Source organism: Cynoglossus semilaevis, chromosome 3 (assembly GCF_000523025.1).
Source record: "Cynoglossus semilaevis isolate Cse_v1.0 chromosome 3, Cse_v1.0, whole genome shotgun sequence".
NCBI classification, from domain to species: domain Eukaryota; kingdom Metazoa; phylum Chordata; class Actinopteri; order Pleuronectiformes; family Cynoglossidae; genus Cynoglossus; species Cynoglossus semilaevis.
This window is the reverse complement of record NC_024309.1, coordinates 6820918-6832634: the sequence shown is the minus strand read 5'-3', so window position 1 is coordinate 6832634 and position 11717 is coordinate 6820918. Positions and strand designations below refer to the sequence as shown.

General features: G+C 42.4%; 1 protein-coding gene across 1 annotated transcript in view; it reads right to left on the bottom strand.

The window, feature by feature from the left end:
• The window catches only part of adarb2 (adenosine deaminase RNA specific B2 (inactive)), a 155938-nt gene that overhangs the window by 66280 nt on the left and 77941 nt on the right, over nucleotides 1-11717 (bottom strand). Inside the window, exons 2-3 of the mRNA XM_008307672.3 lie at nucleotides 3822-3908; nucleotides 1989-2941 (exon numbers count right to left, since the gene is read on the bottom strand). Coding sequence (XP_008305894.1) covers nucleotides 1989-2941; nucleotides 3822-3908 — 1040 coding nt within the window. The remainder of the gene's footprint in view (nucleotides 1-1988; nucleotides 2942-3821; nucleotides 3909-11717) is intronic.

Sequence of the window (11717 nt, the reverse complement as noted above, 5' to 3'; positions counted from 1 at the left end):
TATGCCGCGAAATAACACCAGACAGGGAGAGAGAGAGAGAGAGAGAGAGAGAGAGAGAGAGAGAGAGACTGGTGTAACATCCCATCCACAAGCAGATGCCAGGTCACGTGTTTACTTGTTCATGCAGGCATACACACTGTACGAGCACTTTTGTCATTTCCCAGTGAAAATGAAATGCCTCTCGAGCCTGGCAGACAGTGCATCTGACTTTCAAGAAATTCCACAAGCGAGTGCTTTCTGGAACTAAACGGGTGCTGCAAATCCTCTTACAATCCTCTTAGACAGCGTGACAGCGAGGGGGGAAAAAAGAAGAAGAAGAAGAAGAAAAAAAAAAAGTTTCTCCTAGGCAAACATGTGCAGGTTTGTTAGGTCAATGTCGCGCTCAGGGGAAGGACACACTTACCGGTTCATTTTGTCAAGATTGTAAAAGAATATTAATACGACACGTAGCCTACAGGACGTTGCAGAAGCGCAGGACGGTGACATGAGACTCAAGGTATGACTTCAGGGAAAGGATGTGAACAGCTTCTTTTTTTATAATTAAGTCTTTATGAGTGTAGGGGCCTTACACTTTATAGTGTTTGGTACGAGGACAGAGGGGACACTGTTACGATTCACTTTTAGTTACAGGTGTACCAATGACCCGGCAGAGGATTCCAGGCCCTTAAGGCAGGACCTAGGGTTCTACCATGAATAAATGTAAAGTAGTGGCCTTGACCCTAGTTAAGATCTTCTAACCCACTATTCTATTTTAAAAGTGCCTCACAAAACTGTCATTTTGAGGACTTATCTGAGACGCTGCTGGCAACTTTGACCAAGTCACGAGTCAGGAGTGTGGCGCTGCTGTTCTTCAGAAAAAAATTCATTCAGTGAAGAAAAAAAAAAAAAACAAAAAAAAACTTAACCTTAACGAATCCGGTCTATCAAAACCAGTAAAAAGCCAACCATTTCAGTGACATATAGATGAGAAGTTCAAGATGACGCCAGAGATTAGTCCAAATGTGCACGGTTTTGTGGCGGTGTGTAAAAAATGGAAATAATTGGGGATTAGTGACTTCCTTTATCTACAATTCCATCAGTGTGGAAACATTTTAAATTAAAAAGCAGACATGTGGCCACTCGCAGTTCCTGCAGTGTGACCATTAGACTGTGTTACAGCACGAGGGCTGATTCATTATTTTCTGCAGTGGTGGCCTGTGACCTGCACTGATAAGATATATGGTTTGTCTGAGGAAAAAACAAACAATGGAAACAACACAAAAAAAAATCAGTGCCACAGTCTCCCCAGTGCACTTTTATATTGGATGAAATTCTGCCGCTGAAATTAGGATTTAAATGGCCGACAACAAGTACCAGCCGATCCAGCCAGTGTGTCTTTAGGCTCTCCAATTTCCTCAGGATTCTCAAAAATTAGTTTCCTCTTCCGCTCTGATTGCTATTTACATATTTGGGTAAATGAGCATGGGATTGGGTGGTTTGTTTGTCAGTATACTTTTAGCTTTTTCGATCTCCTTTGGGCAACAGATAGAATTAATGTCTGTCGAGACTGTGATTGCACACATGAGGAAACAGGAGGTTTTGTAAATGAAAAAAACAAACAAACTGTCAATTACAGCTCTACCATCATATAAGACTCTGGGGGGAAAGATTCATTTGGGTTGTGATTTAAATTTCTCTTGCGTTAGAATCACAGAGACAATAATTAGCTTGTTCACACGGGTTTTTCCTTTTTAAGAAGGACTACAATATACTCAATATTGTTGCCAAATTTGGACTACGTACTGCTTTTGCATCTTCTCGTCAGTATCTCCCTCCCTCCCCCACTTAGTTTATCTGCTATCTCCTTTACTCCTTAATTACTTGTTGGAGGGAGGTTGGCTGTTCCCCGCACGCCTGCTGTTTTGGTCATTACATGACCCTGTAGGAAGTGGAGAGGCTGCCAAAGGAGCTTAGCAGAAGACATGAGATGGTGATGTGTCTGTACTGACCTGGGGTAAATGAGGACAACTCTTCCTGCTGGCTTTGAGGCCTGTTCTGCCCTCAGGGGCCGTCCTGATGTTGAAGAGCGCCTGAAGAGCACACTGGGCCGCCTGAGTCTTGGCCAGCTTCTTGCTGCGACCGCAGCCCTCAAATATCCGTCCGTCCACACGCACTGCCATGACAAAACTATGCAGCCGCCGGCCCTCGGCCCGCTCCGAGAGACAGGCGTAACGCAAGCCTGGTCGGAGCTCATTCAGCAACGCTACGGGGCTTTTGGGGGTGTCGGGTTCTGGAACAATCCCACCTAGTCTCTGTTGTGCCTGCACCATGAGGTCCAATGTGTGGCGAAGCAACCGTCCATGTCGCAGTAACTCACTCGATAGTAGCTTGCTTTCAGCGGCCGAGTTGCAAAGAGAGAGGCCGTCAGAGCAGGAGGAAGACTCGAACTCCTTGAAGAGTGTGTCGGAGAAGTCCGCCTGGTCTGAGGTGAAGTCAGCCGAAGGGTTGGAGATGTTTCCCATGGCCAGGTGGGCCTGAGGAGCATTTGGGAACTGGACGAAGGATTTGAGCGCCAACTCTGCAGCCCTCATCTTTGCCTTCTTCTTTGTGGGCCCGGTGCCCTCGAAGGTCAGCCCATTCACCTCCACAGCGATGGAGAAGACAGGGGCGTGGACCGGCCCAGTTTGAGACACCACGTGATACTGCAGGCCAGGTCGCAGTTCATTCAGCTGCACCAAAGCATTCTTTGGAGCCTCAGACCAGGACAGTTTTTTATAGATCAGACGGAGTTGACACAAGTGGCCGTTGTTGTCTTCCTCTAGTGGTCTTTTCCTCTTCAGTCCAGAACTGGCGCTTCTCGCGGAGTCGGAGCAGAAAAGCGACTGGCACTCTGCGGATCCTATAGTGCGATCCTCCAAGTTACCGATGTTACGGTTTTCCTTGACATCTGCACTGCTGGTACCTGCAACAAGAACAGTCAGACTTACTGCCGTGTAAGAACTGATTGGGAATATACACTTGGCACAAAGGGACACATTTATCCTGCCTGAACAAAATTAATCAAGCAAAATCTCTCCAGGCAGATTGAGCCACTTGACACACAATGGAAACGTAATGAACAAATCTGCAATCCCGATTCGAGCCCACTTCATACCACTGCGCTCTATCATATTTGATAAGTGTTTTAAAATCCAAAAACAAATCCCATGAAAATGGTGGTGTTATCCGCCAAATTATCCTGTAATCTCCCAAGAAATTGGTTTTGAATCTGTGTTGTAAAAGTGGGAAACATGGGCCTCTGTGGCCAACAGCAAAGCAGCAATCCTATTTGCAGGGTGGGAAGGGATTCCGCGAGTGACAGGCCGGGTGAGAAAGGATGAGAGAAACGTCTGTAGCCAGCTTTATTTCACACTACTATTCTCCGTGATAGCAATGTCTCAGCAGCTGTGACACGCTTTTCAAACTTAGTTACAGGCTGTGTGATGCTGCACTGCATTTCTGATCGCATAAAATAGATTGTTCACATCACGAAAATGCTAATAGAGGATTCACCGGTTGGCTGGAGGAGCTACACTGATGTATGAGCAGACATTTATTTAGATTTTGATCAGTTTGAGAAGCATGTATGAGCAGACATTTATTTAGATTTAATCACAAATTCCCCAAATTTAAACGTTTGACAGATCAGTTTGAGAAGATATATTTAGCATACAGGGTGACTAGCAACTATATGTCTAATAATAAATTACGATTGTGATTAAAATATAATTTCCAGAGCAGGCTGAACACATTGGGAGTTCGTGCTATGCTGACAGGAAGGAAGACAAGAGGCAGCCACTTACTTAAACTGTCCTCGTCCTCTGTGCTGCTGGTCCCAGGGCTTATGTACTTGAAGGGAGCGATCAATGCCGACAGCATACTGACTTTCTCTGGAGGAGAGACAAGAGACATGCAGAGTCAACATGAGGGCAGCGGAGGAGATGTTATATATGATAGTTTTATTGATCAGATCAGCTCGGGTCTAACGATGAGACAGAGACGGAGACGGAGCGTAAGTGACCTGGAGTACGCACACTGGGCGGGGCCTCACTGTCAAACACCAACATGAAAAAAAGTTGGAGTTCACACAAGGAAATGAGCGTAAAGCTGATTCCAAAGCCACGAAACACAAGTTAAAAAAAAGATCTGGGGCAATGAATCATTAGGTCCTATGTAGTACGTATGAAAGATACTTATTATTATTATTTTTTTTAAAACCTTTTTAAAACCTTTTTTTAAATCCAGACACTTGCATTAGTGTCCATCAATCACCTCCCCATATTATAGTATAAATATATATTTACTGTATATATATTTTGATCTTTTCTATTATCTTGATTTAGTGTATGTATCTATATATGTATATAATTATTGACTGCTGGACACAGACGATCACACACAAATATGTAGGCGCATGTGTATATATATATGTATATATAGTATGTATTTATGTATTTATATACAGTATGTTTTCCCTTGATTAAATGATATTGAGGTATATGACTAGAATTATAAGATTATTTATATATATAACTTTATATATTTATATATATAATTTTATTATAAATATATTCATTAAAATGAATATTTTATATATAATTGTTTATATTAATATTTATATATTTTTTCCACCACCACAACAGTTGCAGTGCACACATCGTTATTGTTTGTTTTTGTTTAAAATATAAATATATATATAAATATATACATATATATATTTTACAATGTTCATAAGAAAGTGTATTCATTTTGGAAGGAACTCTGGGACAATTTATTGTGACACTGACTAACTGAATGACGAACACCGAAACAGGAACATACTTTACAGTATATTGCCAACCTTTAACAGTCAAACATACATAAAACACATCCTGTTCTGCCGCTGTTGTATTTAGACCTCTCTAAATCCTCTGCTGCAGCCAAACAATTCTGCTGGAAACTTTCCACCTTATTGGCACTAACTGGTCGACAGCATCTCTCCCCCGTGTCCCGGGGGTCTGCTGCTGTCCAGGTGTGCGTGTTGTTTACAGTGTGGAGCCCGATTAAGGCTATCACTTGTTTTGGTGCTCTCCACGCAGCACGGAGCAGAATTGACATTCCTGTCTGCCTCCGTAATTATGGACTCTCTCTCTTTTCCCAACATCAGCCGATGATCAATAAAAGAGATGAGAAGTCACAGGGGCGCGGGTAACAAACTGAGCGTACGATAAATTTAGGTCAGTGTATGAATGAAATAAGAGGATGAGTCGGAGGTCAAGACTTTGTACCACCCCCCATCCCTTCCTCCTGCGGAAATATTTTGGCCCCAGGGACAAACGCTGTGTACGTGCTGTGCTCCATTACAGTGCAATAAACATGTTCTGATATCAGCACAGGCTTGTGAATAAGATGCCCTGCCCCTTCCCTCCCTCCCTCTCTTCCCCCCCCCGGCGCTCTGTCACTCTCAGCAGCACTAGAGGGCATGCCAGCGACGCATAAACTCCCAACACTGAGTCTGGAACTGTGTGAGCTCCGGTGGGCCAACATCACAATAAAAAGCGTTTGCATTTTGACCTAATTATGTGCCAAATGCCCAACACAAGCGGCAATTTGGCCCAGCATAACTCCCACAGCCAACAGGGTCATTATGGGGCCATTTCCAAATCAGTCCATATTGTTTTTTTAAAGCCTATTCACAGACAAACATGGCTTCGTTTACAGAAGTCATCACTTCGGTGTTAAGTGTCTGCAGCCTTGTGTGCTATATATATATTTGTCGCATTTTAACATACAATGCATATGTTGCCATTGTAGAATAGCAGAGCAGTGCACACAAAAAGCATGAAATTCAACAGTGAGGTCAATAGTTAGCACCTAGGAACAGAGGATTTCAAAAACAGGGCTTGAACACTTAATGACAATCGTGATTAATCGTGATGGATTTTGATGAATCCCCTGATAACCTGTGACTAATCCGTTTAAAAAGTTTGATCATTTGACTCTCAGTGTACTCCAAAAGAAACACTCGAGCCCATTGGTCACAGTTTGAGACCCCTCTTGAAGTCAATAGCTGGGACTCAAGGACAGGAAGTCCTAAAGATACTACTAACGTCTTACGCACCGGATGATGGACAGTGATCCTGACATAAAGTATTGAGTAATAATTTACATAAAAAGGGGGAAACAAAGCCTCAGCATTAACCTTGGTGCTTGCTGGTGCCCACGAACGACCACCGGGCTGTGGTACTCTTCTTCTGTATTCAGAAGATTTTTATTCAAATGACCGAGTTCACACTTGAGGAGTCAATGGAGCCTTTTCTCTCCAGGTCTGTATCATTTCAAAACAATTCTTCTCACTTTCAAAGGGCCGTGGCTCTATTCAAACGTCTCAGGAAATAGCCTATTGAGAAGGAAATCTCCTGTTTTCAGAAACGCCGACGCTGAATCAACCGTGTGCGCCGCTCAGTACTGCGGTTTAGAGGTCATCCTCCAAATGCCACCTCTGATCGTTTTCTGACAGCTTTATGAGGCGTAAGGGCGGGCACACGCCGCTCTGATTTATGAGGCAGATGTGTGTGTGTAACATCAGACGCTCTTTATTGGTGTTTTCCTCCAACGCAGCACATTTTGCGCCAGGTAGCTTAAAATACGCTGAGTAGGGCGTAGAACGTAAGGCACAGTAACCCTGCGAGTACCTGGAAATCTGTAGCTTCAATATGACGGCCTTATCATTAGCATTAGCGCCATCTGAGAGGAACAATTCTTAGAACTCGACTCAAAACAAACCCTTGAGTAGTTGTTAAATATGAACATAAATACGTCAAAGTGACCTCTCTGCACACCAAGAAAGTCCATACAGACCTTTAAGGAAGTTTGGTTTTGCTTTTCCACCATTGACTGTAGTACTTTAGCTATGTCTACAGTGACTGTATCAGAAGGCAAGTTTTCTTGGTCAAAAAGTGAAAAACAATACCATAAACTCCATGCTAGAACATTGTACACAAAATGCGATACAGCAGAGCGACATCTACCTGCTGTTATTTATAATATACAGGGCTAGAACATTGTACACAAAATGCGATATGCAATATACAGATTTCTTCCATACAAGATTCTTGATTTAACTCTCATAAGTACGAACGAAAATGCAATCTTCCGAGAGCCCTAGGACAATTTTGAGAGATTTTGCAGATTTCTAGTCCGAAGCAGAAGCTGAAAAGCAGAAAATTCCCGACTGTCTTAATGTTCCTTGACGTGCCCTTCAAACTCACTGCATTTGCACACGACGGCCGCAAGACACCCCAGCAGAAGGAGTAGCAGAATGGCCTGGAGCCACAGAAGAATCAGACCAGAGAGTGAGAGTTGTGGCCAGAGGGACTCACGGTAGTGATAGTGACAACATTGGTGTCACAAGTAGATGGAGGGGAGTCACTCACTTCCTCACACTCTCTCTTTCTCTTTCTCGTTCTCACTCTGCTTTCTGAATCAGCTCTAAGAATAATGAGCTCAATCAGATTCTCCCATGGTTCAGCATAACGAATGGGTCAGATGAGCGACGCGAGACACTATTTAAACAGGCGCTGGGGGAAATCATTGACTGCCAATCTTGCTGCCTCTGTTCACAACCTCCCTCCCTCCCGCTCTTTTCCTCTCTCCCTTCTCCTTGGTCTCATTTTTCTCTCAGCGTCTCCCTGCGTGACTCAGTTCGAAAAAACCACCGGGCCACTAAGCGAATCTCTAATTTGTGTTTCGCTGAAACTTGTGTTTTCCTTCACTCTGGAATAATACCTAAGGACAAAGTCATAAATATTGACTCTGTGTTAGCAGTCTATTAAGGATGGTATTAGTCAATATTACGGTGTATAAAGCATTTGTACTGGGTATGTGAGGAGTACTCAGACAGACAGTGTCAAGTCAACAAACATCTGTTTTAGTTCTGGAAGAAAATAAAAAGTTATCATCTTCAACATATCAAGTCCATATATTGCCAGATAAAATAATATATGTATTTTAAAAAAAAATTCAATAATGAGTATCCTAAGTCCCCTAATGGTAGAAAGGAGGATTACACCCAGTGTAATGTTTTTTTAAACTTTGTTGTTCTGTTGCAGGAATTAACTAAAAATATAATATAAATGTTTAAAAAATAAAATGCACTTCTCAAGTGCTTTTCTGGTAATGTTACTCGTAATTGTATTCATGTATTTATTTATTTTTTTACGCTGAGCTAATTTGCCAGAGCTAAACTATTACCAGCTCTAACAGGTTTATTGCATATTGCACATGACAGTATTGTAATGAACAGTGATGGCGACAAATTATATTAAACTACAGTTTTAAATAAAAAAATGTAATTAACATTTACATTTAAATAACTAATTCAACTTCTGCTGTGGTGATAATTAAGACTTGATCTCTACAACCTGTGAAATATTATTCAGATTCTTATGAGCTTTATATTTAAACGTAACATTTGCCTAAAGCTTTATCTTTTAGACACATATCAAAGCCTCGAAAAACAAAAAGTAACTGTACTGATATTATTACCAGGGGACAGACAGAAAAGTGATGCACAAGTGCAGACTGATGGATATTTAGCACCTGATTAGCAGCAGTGGGGGCAAAGTAGCCAGGCCATCTGCTTTGAATTTGCAACGCTGGCCACGAATGGCAAGGACACAGAGTCATCGCCATAGACACCGACCCTTCATGGTGTCTGTTGTGTCAGTGTTTTTGACCAGTTCTTACAGGGCTGAGCTCTGGTTTTTCTATATCACCTTCATCAGGTTATTTGACATTTTCTATGGATACAGTGGAAACACGGTGTACACTGATGAAGATCTGTAAACAAGTGAATGCAATGGTTCTTCAAAAATTAAACATTTTGATCGCACGATCAGAGATTTATTGTAAAAATGATTTGCACAAGGCATTTGGAGGTTTAGCTATTTAATTAGATAGTTTAAAAATGGGAAGAATTCCTCGAAAAATTATCGAACCACAAAAAAACAAAAACAGTCAAATGGAGTTCAGTCAACTGTTTGGTAAAACCAACTCAAACGACTCATAGTTTTCTTTCAAACATCCGTCCTCCATTTTTTTTCTGAAATGAAATTTTGCATTTATTCCTGNNATCTGTGCCAGGCAACCCCGCACTTGGATTAGATTTATGGAGTCACCTGAACTCCTCATTACCAGACTGGCTGTAAAAATGGTGACAGAAGGACGGAGAGCGGGGCGCTGTGAGCTGCCGCCGCTGTTTTCGTTTTCCTGAGGTTACAATCAGGTTAGAAAATTAATGGTGAGCCTTTTGGCTCAAATATAGTCTTTCATTTTGGAATATGAACCAATGTTATCAATGCAGCAGTCTTCGAAAGTCGAGGCTTTTCCTGGATGACGCGCTACTTTTTGATCGTCCCTACTCCCAAATATGGAGATCTTCCAACCCAAGTGGACATTGACCTTATTTATAAAAAATGAGATCCTGCTGTTAAGTACACTATCCTTCAATACAGAGTGGCGAAGTGACAACACGGGCCGTATAAAAGCGAAATATTGTCACAAAGTCATATAGTTGCATGGCACCTAACACATAACATCTCCTAATGCACCTTCCTGTCACCGCGGTCAACCCGAAGAATGGCGTTATAATAAAAGCCTTTTAATGTTAAATTTCATGCTTGAGCTGTGGCTCTGTATGGGAGTGCCACAAATTCTTCAAAAAGTTTTTTTTTTTTTTTGCCCTTCCATTTTTATACTCTCTAAATGTTAAATGCGTTCGGATGTCCTGCATTTTTATACTCTCTAAATGTTAAATGAACTTCACGTTGCGTTCGGATGTCCTGTTTTTTCTTTTTGTATTTTGTGAAAATGCTCTTAGCAACGAAACGCGGTGTGCGAAGAGAAAGAAATGCTCCAGCTTTAAAATGAACCAAGACCCACAGGGTGAAATGTCAGCGCAACCTGAGAGATGGAGCCGGAGTGGAAAATGAGCTGAATGAATTCCAAATAGTATTTCCTCCATTCACTAAAACGTCTTTGGACAATTAAAACCGAAACTCAAGGCCTTTGAACGTTCCAAACGGTTTACAGTCAGCACCGAGTTTGATGCGCTCTCGCTTCCCTCCTTAAAAAGAGTATTTCACGCAGACTGTCTCCCATGAGAATGTCTCAATTGCGGCACGCGCCGGAAGCTCGAGACTAAGACCTGGATGAGATTTGTCGCCTCACGCCTCTGATTAAAGGCCCTTCAGTGTATTTACAAGGCAGTGTAAGTGAGATAAGTGTGCTGTGTAATGGCACTAAGCAGGTCATGAACGTCTCTGCCTCTCGCTGTGCTGCCGCTGCTCATCTCACGCCCACTGTTATCCCTTCCTGTCAGGGAGCTTGACTTCTCCACGCCTGATGTCGCATGTCGCCGAGCAAAGCATGACTGTATGCCATTCTCTGCTCTGGCTCGTAGGATGTGTATTTTTATTATTATTTTTTTTTTGTCGGTGGCCAGAGCCTAACACTTATTGTGCCGTAGCAGAACAGAGGTGACAATGTGTCTCATAATGCCTGCCTTGACAGGAAGTGCATCAGCATCCTGACATGGCAGTCAGACGGCTCCAAACTCGGACAATGGAAAAGTCAATCGGCAGGTGAGAGGTTACAGACAAATTGGTCCATGAACGTCACAGTTCTGCTGTCAACGATTTAGCACCGGACGGAGGCGATGGCGGTGAAGCACTCTGAGCTGAGGGAAGGTAGTGATGGAGGCAAAATAATAAAAAAAAAAAAACATTTTTCTTTATCTCATCTGAAATGTTCTCACTGTTTCACCTTAGAAATCAACTATAAACCACCTCCCTCTAGTCTTATCAAACTCCCGTTTCCAACCATTTTTAATGCCTCACACGACGGCAAATACAATCAGGAGGGCTGTTTGCACTACTTTGTTCAGCACAAATTGCTGCACCAGTGGTTGCGGCAAAGCACAGATGGGACGTGGACACTTTTTCATCGGCTGTTCCATACCAAAGAGCCCAACACATCTGGTATGCAGCGAGAAGCATCTTTGCACTAATTTGTTTGTCACTATACATTGAGGAGACTATCTGTCATCCGGCCACGCTTTGGTAGTGCCGCGATGTTTGAAGAACATGGCTAGTCAGTAGTTTCCGACGGCCGCGCTGGCCGCTTGGGACCGGCTCACACAAGCCATCTGACAGTTGGGAGGAGAAGAAGAATGGGAGTAAGGAGGTGGGAGGTAGGGAAGGGAAACTAGTATAACATGGAGTGTGTGTGAACCTGGAGGTGGTGGGAGGACGATCTGCTTTCTTTAAGAACCTGCACAAAACTGCTGTTCGCAAGTCTTACAATAATGCCATTAAGAAGCACTGTAAAATTCGACACCATTTTCCGGTAGCGTTTCTGTTTCTAACAGTGAATTTGTGACGAGTAGCTTTCGATTTGCGCATATTTTTTGTGACGAGTAGCTTTCGATTTGCGCGTATTTAATGTTCCCACAATGTTCCCACAATGCACCACCATTTCACAAAATGTATACGTAATGAAATGTAACTTCTACTTTCAATTTACACATATTCGAAAAGTTCTTATTCACTGTGAAACCTGAGCCTATTGAGTTGAACACAATGCTGTTATATTCACAGGAATTGAAGAAAGGCACACTTAAAAACAAGATGAAATAAACTATAAATATGTAACATTATTTT